The sequence below is a fragment of the Thalassophryne amazonica genome, chromosome 7, assembly GCF_902500255.1.
Source record: "Thalassophryne amazonica chromosome 7, fThaAma1.1, whole genome shotgun sequence".
NCBI classification, from domain to species: domain Eukaryota; kingdom Metazoa; phylum Chordata; class Actinopteri; order Batrachoidiformes; family Batrachoididae; genus Thalassophryne; species Thalassophryne amazonica.
The window spans coordinates 92,903,005-92,920,146 of record NC_047109.1 but is presented as its reverse complement, the minus strand read 5'-3'; the positions used below and the strand labels follow the sequence as shown (position 1 = coordinate 92,920,146).

Genomic DNA, 17,142 nt, shown 5'->3' with positions numbered 1-17,142 from the left:
GGCCTGTTTGTCAAAAAGTCCAATATCCAGTTTAGCAGGGGGGTGTTCAGTTCCAGTGGGTCCAGTTTGTCAGTCAGATGCTGTGGGATTATGGTGTTAAACGCAGAGCTGATATCAACCAGCAGCATCTGCACACATGCATTTTTCCTCTCTAGGTGTTCCATGGACAGGTGGACAGCAGTGGATAAGGCATCCTCAGCGGAGCGGTTCGGACATTACGGAAGTTGTAGGGAGTCGAATGTGGGAGGTAAAATGGAGGTGATGTGCTCTTTTATTAGTCTTTCAATGCACTTCATGGTTATGGAAGTGAGAGCTACAGGGCAATAATCATTAAGGGTGGTGATGGAGGGTCTTTTGGGCACTGGGATGATGGCTGACATTTTGAAGTATGAAGGAACAACTGCTTGAAACAGGGAGATGTTAAAATGAGGTGGGGATAAGCACAGGTTTGGTACATTCCATTTTGACGGATGATTTGGGTATCCAGAGAGTGTCAGTGGAATTTGTGCTGAAGCTGCTAATAGTGGAGCAGAAGCAACTGTGTCTGGAAGTATCGCAAGACATGCTGGAATGCACAAACAGTGACCCAGACTTCCTGAACACAGTCATCACTGGTGATGAGACATGGGTTTATGGGTAAGTAAGTCCATTTGGTATCTCTTATTTTTCATTTGGGGTTGCCGCAGCAGAGCTGAGGTGGATCTACAGGTTGATTTGGCACAGGTTTTACACCGGATGCCCTTCCTAACACAACTCAATATTGGAGAACAGGCAGGGGTGGGTTTGAACTGGGAACTTTCCTCACTAGAAACAAGCACACTTAACTGCTTGGTCACCACCCTTGCAACAAGCGCTTGTGGGTACGACTCGAAAACCGAATTTCAGTCACTGCAACGGAAACATCCAACATCACCAAGGCCAAAGAAAGCACAGCAGGTGTGCAGCAATGTTAAAGTCATGTTGATTGTTTTCTTTGACTCCTGTGTGTTTCATGAGTACGCACAAGAAGGCCAAAATATTTGTAAAGAGTATTACTGGGAGGTCCTACATTGCCTTCACGATGCTGTGTGCCACAAATGATCAGATTTGTGAGTGGAGATACGTTGGCAGTTCCGTTATGACAATGAATCCCCCTATTCTGCTCAGCTGATTCAGGCTTTCCTGGCCAAACACAAAATTCCTGTGATTTGTCAGGCTCCCCACTCTCCTGACATGGCTCCCTCTGATTTTTTGGCTCTTCTCCAAGATCAAAGCGACACTAAAAGGGACTTGATATGAGTTGCGAGAAGACATCATGCAGAACGTAACAACCCAGATGGACACCATTCCCAAAGAGGCCTTCCAGAATGCTTCCAACAATGGCAGAACTGCTGGGAGAAGTGTGCGCTGTCCCAAGGAGACTACTTTGAAAGCGATTAGGATTTCAGAACCCCAGGTGAGTAACTGTATTTTTCCCAGCCAAAGGTTGTATACTCTCATATACCAGGAATTTTTTAAATCAGAATTAAAGGGGTTGTATGATGCATCTTTTCAGGATGCTGATGTAGGTGAACTGGAATGTCTGCTTTTGTGATTGTCCTGGTTCAAGACTAAGGCCATGATAACATATTTTGATGACCATATTTTCCGGAGTGTAAGTCGTGGGGTTTTTGTTTATTAGTTTAGGAAGTCCTGGAATTTATACTCGGGTGTAAATTATATACTGGAAAAAAAATCAAGCATTCATTAATAATATTAATAATTATTTATATAGGACTTTCACAGGAATCAAAGCACTGAACAAAATAAACTCAAATAATAAAACAACAATATAAGTACACTACAACAGTGTGCAAAAATCCCCTGTTAAAGAGCTGATAATATCTGAAACTTATACTATGGTGTGACTTATATTCTGGAAAATATGGTATTAAGTTCTAAGTTAGGTCAAAATCACGGCTTTGAACTGTTCAAAAACAAAAATAAACAGAAAATAATTTATATATCGCTAGGAAAAAAAGAATATGGTGTGGTCTCCCTGTGTCCAACTGGAGGAGGTAAATATTACGCTGTACACCTCATAAATGTTATCTTAGTCATCAACTTCATCAGCGTTTGATGGACAGACTAACATGTAAAGAGTAATAATGTTGGAAATAGTTACCTAGGTTAAATAGCAGGTACCCAGCATAGCCATTAGCAATAGACTACAGAGTAACAATAGTCTTTATCTATAGATAGCTTTATAATGTTCCAAAGGTACAGATTGTACGTTATACAGTCTTACATGGAACATTATTAACAGGTATTTATTTTGGTTCTAGGTATTAAATATCACTGTGGCATTGGGGGTCAGACTGTTAATAAAACTGTGAAAACTTTATTTTACAATATATCTTAAGTTGTGGTTATGATCTTTGACTGTCCGTAAGGTTTATGTGATTATTAACATAATGCATGACCAACAAATAAATTTTATAGCCACGGGTAGTTATTTAAGCCAGTCCCAGAAAACGTGGTTGTTTAAGTGACAGACATAATATGCAGTTAACTGCAACAATTTATTTTTCCACTTTAAACAATTAAAGTGGGCATAACTCGATTAACTCGATTTTTGAGCCTAAAGTTTACTTTCACACCTTGAATTTCAGCCTTTAACTGTTGCTCTTTATAAACTCATCCTATTTACAAATTCAGTTTATTTTAAAGTGAAACGAATAACTTGTAGTACTGCAGGTTTCATTTTTCTAAGAAGCTGAGGTTTGGAAATGCAGGACAAGAATTGTTCCAGTGTGGGTAACCAACACCAGAAGGTTTTCCCCCTTCAGCTCTGACTTTTTACAATAAGTATAGACAAGGTGATGTGGTGGTGTCAGTTCACAGTAAGAGGGTTCAAATCTGAGTTAGCATATTCTACCCATGTCTGCGTGGGTTCTCTGGCTTCCTTCCACAGTCCAAAGACACACAGGTCAGCAGATATGAAAGTCAAAAAGAAATTCAATAAGGACAGGGAGAGTGTTTTATGGGTCATTCATTTTTATTACACTATTAAACAAGTTTTAATTTTCCAAATTGCTTGCAAATACAGTTACACAACAGAGAACAATTTGCCAAATTAGAATAAGTGTCTAATTATTTGTGGAACATGTCTTTGGTTAAGGTCTGAATGAAAATGATGCAATCACAACCAATGCACTAATCTTGAAACCAGACAATGTCCAACATTTAGTTGCTTGTCTTTGCTAAAGCAACACAAATGAAGTAATTTGGTTCTTTGTGCTTAGTGTCACTGTGCTTAGTGTCACACCTTTGTCAATTACAGTCGCGAGAGACCCGACGCCTGTCTGCATTTCACATTTCACATCAACATAGTAAACGTGTCAAATGTTTTTGTTTACAAGCCTAAATAAGTTACATTTCAGATGAACGGCATGACCCTTGATCCAACTGAGTATTACATAAAAATAAAAAATACTGAATAATTACATCCAAAACACAGAATTGCAAAAGGAGAAAATGCAGCAAATAAAATCTCAATTACATTGTCTATATTTGATTGAGGATTAAGGGGACAGGTCAACAAAGGAGTCTAGAATTTGACAGAGGATGTACGTACAAACGTGATTTTTAATAACTACAGTGTACACCATTCTAAGTCTGCTAAATGCTGGTAGGAAACCTTCAGTGGTTTGGGAAACACAGGCAAGCTTATTTTCATCTATGGTTTCAGTAATATTATTACAAGATCAACCGACTTCACCTGTAAACATACAACATTTTCATTCACTAACGTAGCTGTACAAATTATACAATATGACTACTTCTCTTTGCCTGTCATAAATAACCACAACCTGCAAGTAATCTACCCGACAAGAGCAAACAACAGAAAATTAATGCTAAAATATAACTCAGTAGTCTCTTTTTTGTTCATTTCAAAGCCAACCTTACAAAAGAAATGTGTATATGTATAGACAAATGGGACTGTATTATGAAATTTTTCCATCAGGATGTAGAAAATAAAGTATGAAGTAATTTTGGTTTAGATTATCTGAAGTATAGCACACAGTTATAGATGATGAACAAAAAGGTAGTTAAAGGAGAAGTTAGAAAATTTTCAGCCCTAGGTTTAATTTTTACTTGTTTTGGGATCATCTTTTCACTCAGGACAACAATGAATTTAATCGTACCATTACTGATTTAGAACACAAACATTGCACTGGATCAAGCAGAAGCAAATTTAACATTAGTGGGCAGGGTAATAACAACTCAGAGAAAACCTCTTCTTGTCACAGTTGAACACAAGCATCTCATTGAACCAACCGTTTCAATGTTCAGGTAAGTGTGTGCATATTTACTTCACTCAATGTAACTTAACTTTTTAAGATGACCAATTATACAGTTAGCTTTCAGCCGCTGGCTGATGCTGCTGTCCACTGAGACAAGAGACACTGAGACCAGCAACGGTGGAGGACAGCTAGGCTAAGGAAAGCAGCTAATTGTATAAAATGTTTTTTACATTTAAGGAGGTACACGTGCACATTTAATTTCACACTGAAACAGTCAAGAAACAGTGCAATTGAACACTTCCAATGACATTTTTACCTGTTCAGTAGTGAAAGGAAGGGATTTAATGTGACTTCTTATTGCCCCACCTGAGAACATTAATTTGCTGGTTAGCACCTGCTTGCTAGCAGCAGTGTTTGCATTCTAAATCAATACTGAGCCAATTTAATTCATTTTTGTCCAGAGTTAAAAGATGACTCTCAAAACACCTAAAAACACAGCCTAGATTAAAAAACACTGAACCTCTCCCTTAACCTTCCACAAAGTGGTTAAAGGAAATCCACCAGACACATGAAGCAGTTAACAATCAGCCAGAAAAAAGGGGCACCCCCCTGCCCACACTTGTTTTTTCTTTAAATAAGCCTATACAGGGTAATATGTCAATTCTAAATATGACAAACTACATTGACTCATTTAGTGAAAAGAGTAAATTAAAGCATCTACAGAGTACTAACATTCAATGTAGTTGAGTCCACAATGTCAAGGTGGACTTACAGTATACTTTACTACTGTCATGCCGAGTGTATACACACTGACACTTCACACGACAACAGCAGTGGCCTCATCACTCAACGGTACTATATTATACACTTCAAAACACACCTGGCGAATGTGAAAGTATGCAGGCTGCTACAAGAAGTGATGAGGAGTGTGTCATCGAGATCAATACGGGGAATGATGCACGACAAAAAAAAAAAAAAGATGGACTCTAAACTTCTACCTTAAATACATTCAGAAAGAAGTTACTGTGTCGTCATCTTGTGCTGGTTTTTACAACAGTCCGTTTTCAATCAGCCATGTTAGGAAAATGTTTCTCCTTCTCATAACAGCACAATGTACTATTTTTTTCATGAATTATTCCGTAACATCAATGCAAATTAATCATAGAAATGTCTACACCTAGTTGTATGTATTTCATACGTTATTTACAGTGTCAATTTTGAAAGGTGACATTTCCAACTTTTCCAAAGCAACGACGGGAACAACACATATAAATACAGCAGCGTCATACACCGAGTTGTCATGCTTTTCATTAAAGTAACGGACTTCTGCTTAGGTCATTTTACACAGCTTTAGGTAACATTACAAATAAAGTGAACCCAGTCACTGGCTAATTTATATAAGCAGAATTTTGTTATATTTTGCTCAATAAACAATGTTGATGGCAGAACATCAAAAGTAAAGAAAAAAAAAGCTAACATGATGAATTCTATCTTTTTTTGTTTGTTTGTTGTTGTTGCACCTCGCTCACATATAGCAGCAGTCACAAGTTTGGGGAATCTGTTCACATTTTGGAGCCTTACGCTTAAACGATTTAAACTGATTTCTTTGCAAATGGCAATAGCTTTTTCAAAAATATCAACTGCACAGATTTTTTTATAGCAGAAATGAGCCAAGAGTGGCTACTTCAAAGAGATTTTGTTAATTTGTTTCTGCACAAATGAATGTGTTTCATTGCCACCATAATGGAGGTTATGTTTGTTTGCCACCAGGATAAAAAAAAACCTACGGACTAATTTTTATGAAACTTGGTGCACGGGTGGGGCATAGGCCAATAAAGTACCAGCATCAGATCACATTTTTTTAATAGGTTCAGAGGTGGAAGGCATAGCTTGTAGCTTTAGGTTAAAGGGCTTATTCCACCTTGGCAGTGGTAAACGCTCTGTTGAGTACCCCTCTAGTTGTAGGTTTCATGTCTTTAATATGTGTATAATAGTTTAAATTAGAGGGCTCTTGGAAAGTGCATACCGCTGACAGGTTTACAAGTTTACAGTTCGCTTTCCCATTAGTGTGGATCTGCATCTGAATCCATCATATATCCATTATCATATTTTTATATTCACTATCGTGGACAAGTGAAAACCGTTTGTATCATGCTGAGTCCACATAATTGAGATTCATGCCTTATTTACTGCTAAGAAATTCAAAACGTTGAACACTGCAAACAAAAGAAAAACAACCTGCATTTACTGTGTTCTCCAGAGACACTCTAAAATGTAATGTGTTTGTAGTTAGTAAATGCTACACCCCTCCACTAAGGTTTATAAAAATTGGTTTCTCCATTTTTTTTAAATTGCTGAAAGTGTTGGAAAATACTCTAGAGCACAATGTTAAATAAAAAGAATAATAAAAAAAAAAATCTGTATCCATCCTATTCTCTGGATCAACTACACAAAAATTGTTGTATTCTTAATTAGCAAATGCTACATCAATCGACCAGTGTCAAAAAATTGGTTTATCAGTTTTTCAGAATTGCTAAAAGTGTTGAAAAAACTCAACATCACAGTGTTGAACAAAATTAACCAATAAACAAATTAAATCCTTATTCTACTCCAGTGACCAGGTCATCAACACATTTAGTGTTCTTTCTTTGCCCAAGTTACACCCCTCCACCAAGTTTTACCCAAATTGGTTTATCAGTTTTTGCTAAATTGCTAAAAGTGTTGAATTTTGCAATGTTATAGAAAGTTCAGTAGGTTTTATGCAATCCTATTCACAGACAAATAAACACAAGCTGAAAACATTAAATTACCTGTTACAGATGTTAGAAAGAAAAACCAGGCACATGCAAACTTACGACTAGTACTTTAGGTCCTCATCAAATGGTATGTTTGGTTTTTAAGTTTTAAATTAAAGCCGGTCTTATCAATTGTAATACATTTAGGTTTCAGCTTCACATCCTCCCATGATGGTAATGTCTCACTATTAGACGTATTATCCAACATTACAGTACCTTGTGGAAGTAATGTTTGTTTTACAATGAACTTGATAGTTGGCTTTTTTTCTTAATCACTGAGTGGATTTGAAATAGCAAATTACACAATAATTTAACTAGGCTGCAATTGACACTCATCTACACAGAAACTTTATATCTAAACAAAGAGACTACAAATGAAAAAGATGTACTCTAAAGCATTATGCACCTTTCGGGTTTGTGTAGTGAGGAGCAATGGACCAAGTCATGCCACTGATAATTGACTGCTGTCTATAAGGTGGCTGTTTTCAGGATTATGAAAGTCTAATGGAACAATGTCTCAGACTAGAGGTGAAGGTGGCAATGTCAGTTGGAATCATCTGATCAATCACACTCAGGGAATCATGATTGTTGGTCATTTACAATGAGTATGAAACACACCCACAATTAGTCAGTCACTAAATCTATCACAGGGAGTGTGGCTGGTTCATCACAGCGATGAATAGTGAATCGACAAAACAAGTGGTCAGGCATGATTTGATGGCAACCCCACTACCTCAGTTCATCTGCTCAAAGAATTTGTAAGTGGGGTTCTCGTAGCCGTGGTTCTGCATTTTGTTGAGCTGTCGTTCTTCTGGGGACAACATGGGGTCAACCTGCCAAGACAAAAACAAGAGCATGAATTATTATCCATTTATGAGAGAAAACACGACATCAGATTATTTCAGAAACTGAATAAACTGGTGGGGCTTAATGACAGATTGAAGCCAGTAGGCCCTGTCATTCAATATTATCAGTGCCTTCAAGTAGGGATGCCCCAATCAATTTTTTTTTTTTTTTGCCGTGAACCTGAGCTGAGTTATTTAATATGACACATGCCAATAAAATACTTGTATTTTCCTCAATAATACACTGAAAGTACATTAAATACAATCCAATGGTTATGCTTGATAAAAAACAGCACCTTCAATCCAAGCTGCTCCCAAATGTTTGATTTCTGTATTTAATTTATTTTTTAAAAAGTAGACAATTTAAATTTGTTATATGCTCTTATTAGTTCAACTTAGTGGAGAATTGTAGTAGTAAAACTAAAACACTCATGGCACTGGTTGTGATTTAGTTGTTAAAAATAGATTTTATATTATTACTAACAACAACAACAACAACAACAACAATAATAATAATAATAATAAAGTGCAAAAATATCTTTAAAATATGTCTCCAAGGTGGACCTTTACCCCATACACCATTTTTGTGGGGGTGGCAGTTTCTGAACCCTTGCTCTTCTGGCTACCTGTCTCTACAAAGTGTGTTAGCAGGAGGAAGACAAGATGATGTGTATTCATGTGGAAAGCCTGGCCAGTGAGAAGCAAATCACATGTGTCATCCATCAGAAACACAAAATGCATACCACGATGCTGCTGATGAACAAGGAGAAAGCGCTGATGTTCGCTCTGTAGGTGCAGAGTTTAAGAAGCGGAACAATTTACACAGACTGATCTAAGACTCCTGTTTAATTAATCTGATAATCAAACAATCAAAACAACAACAAAAAAGAAGCCTTGATTGGGCCCAGTTCAGCTGCAGTTGGATTGGGCTATCCCTATTTTCAACAAATTTATGATGAAAATAAACACCTTAGAAATAAAACATACAAACTCGATTTTCAATCCTTCTTTGTTTCACTGAGTTTTTACTTTTCTGGAGTGAAGAAGCTGAATCTACAAAAAACAAACAAAAACACCCCCCCCCCCCCCCAAAAAAAAACAAAACAAAACAAAACAAACAAACAAAAAAAAAAACAACAAAAAAAACAAAACCAGACTTTTATAAACAGGACATCACTGCCTGTTTTCTACAAACTACATGCCAGCTATTTCAAATTTGTAACAAAAATCAGTTTTCAGCAAACTGCAATTCAATCATCAACTTGATGTGTGTCAGTGGATCTCAAACATTTGGAAGCTGAAACCAACTCATTCTCAAAAGAACAACTTATCACATGTTAGTAATAGTCTGGAAGGCAGCAATATGAAATAAGATAATGTAAATATAAAAATAATGGTTTGGTAACATCACATCCAGCTTTAATAGTTCCCACAGCTTATTTCTGATTAATTCCAAGTAAGCACCAATGTGAAACCAGTCTGAATGATAGAAGAATTGTTCAGTAAGACTATACAAAGTTAAACAGTTACTTACCATTAGGGCTCACATACATTAAGAATACAACAATATTTAAAAGAACTATGCAGAGTGTAAACTGATAGTCTCCTCAAACACAACATGGTTGACTGATTTACTGTCACCCTTTTTGTCCATTTATGGCCACAGGTCAGACAGGTACCTCCATTTTAAACACGTCATTACAGAGAAATCTGTGCATAGGACGCACAGCTCTTTAAAGGTCAGAAGGTTATTTCAGACCAGTCCGAATCTGGACAAAACACAAGTCACTGTGTACCAATAAATAAATAAAATAATAGTAATGATGATAAAAAGAGCATCTCAATGTATTGGTGGGATATTCAGGGCTGTGAAAACTCCGCAGATCCACAGAATTCCGTGGATTTCGTCATGGGGGGTTAGCGTTGTACTGTCTAATCGTGACCATCACCAAGTTTGTAAAATGCCTACCACAAAGCGTTCTTTTTCTACGACATTGTGCAAGTTGTATAAATCCGCGGACCTGTGGAGTTCCGTGCAGAAACATGCCAGTCAAAGCGTGGCTGTTACGACAGTCGTCGTAAAGCGGGACTGGCTGGTTGCTACGACGATGCTGAATGCCTGCAGCAAGACACTGTTCTGAAGCTCCTTTCACACCGGGGCCAATGTAGAGTTGCATATTGCGGCATACCGACTACACCGAGTTATGCAGCTCTATGGCGAGTTTTTGGTCCCCGGGTTTTTGCTAAGTGAGGCGGATGCAAAAAATTTAACCTGTTTAATTTTTTTGGTTCAGAGCACTGGGCACAGAAAATACAAAGTTTTTAAGCAAGTCTATGCAACACTGCACAACTGTATGTAAATCTACACAACACGGTGCTACTGTACACCAAGCCTCCGCAAATACACTCAACAAAAATATAAACGCAACACTTTTGGTTTTGCTCCCATTTTGTATGAGATGAACTCAAAGATCTAAAACTTTTTCCACATACACAATATCACCATTTCCCTCAAATATTGTTCACAAACCAGTCTAAATCTGTGATAGTGAGCACTTCTCCTTTGCTGAGATAATCCATCCCACCTCACAGGTGTGCCATATCAAGATGCTGATTAGACACCATGATTAGTGCACAGGTGTGCCTTAGACTGCCCACTGTAAAAGGCCACTCTGAAAGGTGCAGTTTTATCACACAGCACAATGCCACAGATGTCGCAAGATTTGAGGGAGCGTGCAATTGGCATGCTGACAGCAGGAATGTCAACCAGAGCTGTTGCTCATGTATTGAATGTTCATTTCTCTACCATAAGCCGTCTCCAAAGGCGTTTCAGAGAATTTGGCAGTACATCCAACCAGCCTCACAAGCGCAGACCACGTGTAACCACACCAGCCCAGGACCTCCACATCCAGCATGTTCACCTGCAAGATCGTCTGAGACCAGCCACTCGGACAGCTGCTGAAACAATTGGTTTGCATAACCAAAGAATTTCTGCACAAACTGTCAGAAACCGTCTCAGGGAAGCTCATCTGCATGCTCGTTGTCCTCATCGGGGTATCGACCTGACTCCAGTTCGTCGTCGTAACCGAGCTGAGTGGGCAAATGCTCACATTCGCTGGCGTTTGGCATGTTGGAGAGGTGTTCTCTTCACAGATGAATCCCGGTTCACACTGTCCAGGGCAGATGGCAGATGGCAGACAGCGTGTGTGGCGTCGTGTGGGTGAGTGGTTTTCTGATGTCAATGTTGTGGATCGAGTGGCCCATGGTGGCGTTGGGGTTATGGTATGGGCAGGCGTCTGTTATGGACGAAGAACACAGGTGCATTTTATTGATGGCATTTTGAATGCACAGAGATACCGTGACGAGATCCTGAGGCCCATTGTTGTGCCATACATCCAAGAACATCACCTCATGTTGCAGCAGGATAATGCACGGCCCCATGTTGCAAGGATCTGTACACAATTCTTGGAAGCTGAAAATGTCCCAGTTCTTGCATGGCCGGCATACTCACTGGACATGTCACCCATTGAGCATGTTTGCTATGCTCTGGACCGGCGTATACGACAGCGTGTACCACTTCCTGCCAATATCCAGCAACTTCGCACAGCCATTGAAGAGGAGTGGACCAACATTCCACAGGCCACAATTGACAACCTGATCAACTCTATGCGAAGGAGATGTGTTGCACTGCATGAGGCAAATGGTGGTCACACCAGATACTGACTGGTATCCCCCCCAATAAAACAAAACTGCACCATTCAGAGTGGCCTTTTATTGTGGGCAGTCTAAGGCACACCTGTGCACTTAACATGGTGTCTAATCAGCATCTTGATATGGCACACCTGTGAGGTGGGATGGATTATCTCAGCAAAGGAGAAGTGCTCACTATCACAGATTTAGACTGGTTTGTGAACAATATTTGAGGGAAATGGTGATATTGTGTATGTGGAAAAAGTTTTAGATCTTTGAGTTCATCTCATACAAAATGGGAGCAAAACCAAAAGTGTTGCGTTTATATTTTTGTTGAGTGTAATACACAACTCTATGCCAGGGTGAAAAATCCTTTTAGGTTTTTATCAGTATTTTATCCATCCAGCTGGATTTTACTAGCAGTGAAACTTCAAAACCACGGAAGAAGAAGAGGCAGGCCAAGCTTCCATGTTCAGAGGACATGTACAGTGAGGAAAATAAGTATTTGAACACCCTACGATTTTGCAAGTTCTCCCACTTAGAAATCATGGGGGGGGGGTCTGAAATTTTCATCTTAGGTGCATGCCCACTGTGAGAGACATAATCTAAAAAAAAAAAAATAAAAAAAAATCCAGAAATCGCAATGTATGATTTTTTTAACAATTTTTTTTATGTTATTGCTGCAAATAAGTATTTCATCCCCTACCAACCAGCAAGAATTCTGGCTCTCACAGACCTGTTAATTTTTCTTTAAGAAGCCCTCTTATTCTGCACTCTTTACCTGTATTAATTGCACCTGTTTGAACTTGTTACCTGTATAAAAGACACTTGTTCACACACTCAATCAATCACACTCCAACCTGTCCACCATAGCCAAGCTGTCTAAGGACACCAGGGACAAAACTGTAGACCTGCACAAGGCTGGGATGGACTACAGGACAACAGGCAAGCAGCTTGGTAGAAGACAACAACTGTTATGATTATTTATTAGAAAGTAGAAGAAACACAAGATGACTGTCAATCTCCCTCGGTCTGGGATTCCATGCAAGATCTCACTTTGTGGGGTAAGGATGATTCTGAGAAAGCTCAGAACTACACAGGAGGACCTGGTCAATGACTTGAAGAGAGCTGGGACCACAGTCACAAAGATTACATTAGTAACACATGATGCTGTTATGGTTTAAAATCCTGCAGGGCAGCAAGGTCCCCCTGCTCAAGCCGGCACATGTCCAGGCCCATTTGAAGTTCACCAGTGACCATCTGGATGATCCAGAGGAGGCATGGGAGAAGGTCATGTGGTCAGATGAGACCAGAATAGAGCTTTTTGGAATCAACTCCACTTACCATGTTTAGAGGATGAGAACAACCCCAAGAAAACCATCCCAACCGTGAAGCATGGGGGTGGAAACATCATACTCTGGGGGTGCTCTTCTGCAAAAGGGACAGGACGACTGCACCGTATTGAAGGGAGGATGGATGGGGTCATGTATTGTGAGATTCTGGCAAACAACCTCCTTCCCTCAGTAAGAGCATTGAAGATGGGTCATGGCTGGGTCTTCCAACATGACAATGACCCCAAACACACAGCCAGGGCAACTAAGGAGGGGCTCCGTAAGAAGCATTTCAAGGTCCTGGAGTGGCCTGGCCAGTCTCCAGACCTGAACTCAATAGAAAATCTTTGCAGGGAGCTGAAACTCCAAACCTGGAAGATTTTGAGAAGATCTGTATGGAGGAGTGGGCCAAAATCCCTGCTGCAGTGTGTGAAAACCTGGTGAAAACTACAGGAAACGTTTGACCTCTGTAACTGCAAACAAAGGCTACGGTACCAAATATTAACACTGATTTTCACAGGTGTTGAAATACTTATTTGCAGCAGTAACATACAAATAAATTGTTAAAAAAAATCATACATTGTGATTTCCGGATTTTTTTTTTTTTTTAGATTATGTCTCTCACAGTGGACATGCACCTAAGATGAAAGTTTCAGACCCCTCCATGATTTCTAAGTGGGAGAACTTGCAAAATCGCAGGGTGTTCAAATACTTATTTTCCTAACTGTACATGTCCACTCCTCATGGACAGATTGCCAGCGAGAGGACATGTACACATCCACCATTCACTCCTCATGGCGGATTACGCACGCTATTACCACTGCAGCTTCTTTACCTCCAAGTTCTCTCAACATTGTGGCAAGTTAAATAAAGTCCATTAACTACTGCTCACGGACCAATTGCCAGCAAGAGGACATGTCCACCTTTCACTCCTCATGGACGGAACGCGCACACAATTGCCGGCTGCCGCTCCGCCATGCTTTCACCTTCTTAAGTTCTCTCACGATTGTGGCACATTAATAAAGTCCATTAACTCCTGGAAACAATATATTTGGATTTCCAGTGTATCAAGGTCTCTCTCTCTCTCTCTCTCTCGCTCTCTCTCTCTCGCTCTCTCTGCGTGCAAGTACGCAGCTGCGACGAGGCAGCAGTTTGTGTCCCGCTGTACATATGGCATGCCGCCCCCCCCCCCAAAAAAAAGTAGGCAGGCATGGACAGGCAGAAAATAGTGGTGAGGGCTACATACATGGCTGTAAGCAACCATATGCAACTGTAAGCAAGATTAGGAATGCACCCATACGCCATGATACCACAGCCTACACAGGGACTACGCCAAATCTGTGCAATTTTCCAGCATACACATCACAATGCAACTGTATGCAAGCCCGGTGTGAAAGGGGCTTTAAAGGAGCTTTCACAGTGGCGTATTCGTAGAGCTGCTCATTACAGCGTATCGTCTACGCTGTAATGAGCAGCTCTTCGCCCACTTCACAAGGAGTTTTTTCTCAATACACAGCAGTATGTTGAGGGCTATGTGCGTAGGATGGAAGAAATTAAACCTGTTTAATTTTCTTCAGCGTACACCACAGCATGGAGCCTTCACGCGAGTACAAGCAGCGCCGTGCTACTGTCCGCTATTGTGAACCCGCCCATGCTTCAACACGGTACTGTGCGCCACTTCACATCTCCCTGTTGTTCTCCTGGAGCTATAAATACTGCAAGATCGTTGCTTCACTTTATCATACTGGACTCATGATATGAGGACTGTTCACTGTGTTGCATCGTTTCATAAAAGCGCTCTCTCTCTCCTCTCTCTCTCTGTCACAGAGAGGCGTCTGGTGAGAGATGAGATTGAGGACAGAGCGGTTTTATTTTGAGGAGTCTGAGTCTCCTTAAAATAAAACTGCTCTCTTTCCTCTATCAGACTCCTTAAAATAAAATAAAATAAAAGCGCTCTCTCGTGTGCGCACTCTCCCTCCCTCACTCTCTCTCTCTCTCTGTGTGTCTAATCAGAGCTGTGACTCTTTAAAATAAACGCGCACTCGCTGCATGTTGGTGCGATCATCAAACGCCCTGATCGATCAGTCTGATCAAAGCTGAAAAGAGCTGTGACTCTAAAATAAACTCGCACTCGCTGCATTAAAAAAATAAATAAATAAATAAATAATAATAATGTTAAATTACTGTTTTTGAGCCGCACTACACCATGCAGTAGAGAACAGAGCGCACTTCCACAGAGGCAGAAAATAGCATTGAAACTGGTGCAGCATGGCACACGCGACTGTGTGCACACATTAAAACACAAACACACGCAGCTGCAAGTATGAACGAACACTGTTAAAGGCTGATTACGCGCGTATTTCGGGCATATTTAAAAGAAACAACGCTGCAATGAGCAGCTCTACGAATACGCCACTGTGACAGGCCCAGGAGATGCTAAAAATGTATCATTATATACAAAATTGATTTGTTTTATTGGTCCATGTGGGCCCTAGACCCTGGCTCATTGGGGGCTACGCTCCCCATGCTCCGTGCAAATTTTCCACAGATTTCACCATTTTCATTGCACACCCCTGGATATTATAAAACCACTTTCTGCTTTGCTCCTATGAAAAACAAATAAAAAAATTGTGAACTTTAAATAATAAAAAAGAAATCAACATGCTGAACAGCTAAAACAAGCAAATGTCAAATTTCTGCAAAGTGATTTTTATATAGCAAAGAAAAAAACTTAAAAAAAAAACCTTTTACTGTACTGGAAAACAGTTAATCAATAATGTTAAATATATGCTTTTGACATGCAAGACCATGCAAGATGTTCCTGAAAGACTGCATCTGGGTTAAATTAAAGGCCAGCTTGAGGTCGCACCTCCACGATGCCGTGGCTGATGGTGCCGTATGGCTTTCTGCGCACCAGCAGCAGGCTGATTACCATCACCATGGCGATTGCCACAGCCACCACCAGCAATCCCACCATGGCGCCGCGATTAAAAGTCTCCAAGGCATCGGGCTGCTGTGAAGAGAGAAATCAAAGAGCTGTGAGACTTACAGCTTACTCGTAACATTCATATTGCTATACGCTATCCTTACCAACCCAACCCCAATCGGACCGGGAGTGACATGTTTAGCCGCATGTTCTCCTTGAATTGCTGGCTGTCTGAGTGGTGTCCAAAAAATGAGGTGGGCTTCATAGATAATTGGCAAAGCTTCTGGGGAAAACCTGGTCTTGTTAGGAGAGATGGCATCCATCCCACTTTGGATGGAGCAGCTCTCATTTCTAGAAATCTGGCCAATTTTCTTAAATCCTCCAAACCGTGACTATCCAGGGTTGGGACCAGGAAGCAGAGTTGTAGTCTTACACACCTCTCTGCAGCTTCTCTCCCCCTGCCATCCCCTCATTACCCCATCCCTGTAGAGACGGTGCCTGCTCCCAGACTACCAATAACCAGCAAAAATCTATTTAAGCATAAAAATTCAAAAAGAAAAAATAATATAGCACCTTCAACTGCACCACAGACTAAAACAGTTAAATGTGGTCTATTAAACATTAGGTCTCTCTCTTCTAAGTCCCTGTTGGTAAATGATATAATAATTGATCAACATATTGATTTATTCTGCCTTACAGAAACCTGGTTACAGCAGGATGAATATGTTAGTTTAAATGAGTTAACACCCCCGAGTCACACTAACTGTCAGAATGCTCGTAGCACGGGCCGGGGCGGAGGATTAGCAGCAATCTTCCATTCCAGCTTATTAATTAATCAAAAACCCAGACAGAGCTTTAATTCATTTGAAAGCTTGACTCTTAGTCTTGTCCATCCAAATTGGAAGTCCCAAAAAACAGTTTTATTTGTTATTATCTATCGTCCACCTGGTCGTTACTGTGAGTTTCTCTGTGAATTTTCAGACCTTTTGTCTGACTTAGTGCTTAGCTCAGATAAGATAATTATAGTGGGCAATTTTAACATCCACACAGATACTGAGAATGACAGCCTCAACACTGCATTTAATCTATTATTAGACTCTACTGGCTTTGCTCAAAAAGTAAATGAGTCCACCCACCACTTTAATCATATCTTAGATCTTGTTCTGACTTATGGTATGGAAATAGAAGACTTAACAGTATTCCCTGAAAACTCCCTTCTGTCTGATCATTTCTTAATAACATTTACATTTACTCTGATGGACTACCCAGCAGTGGGGAATAAGTTTCATT

At 40.0% G+C, this 17,142-nt stretch overlaps 1 protein-coding gene across 1 annotated transcript in view; it reads right to left on the bottom strand.

The window, feature by feature from the left end:
- Positions 1-7,229: 7,229 nt before the first annotated feature.
- aplp1 (amyloid beta (A4) precursor-like protein 1) overlaps positions 7,230-17,142 on the bottom strand; it is a 193,602-nt gene continuing 183,689 nt past the window's right edge. Inside the window, 2 exon segments of the mRNA XM_034173674.1 lie at positions 7,230-7,893; positions 15,796-15,939. Of these exon segments, the coding sequence (XP_034029565.1) occupies positions 7,795-7,893; positions 15,796-15,939 (243 nt within the window). The 3' untranslated portion in view covers positions 7,230-7,794.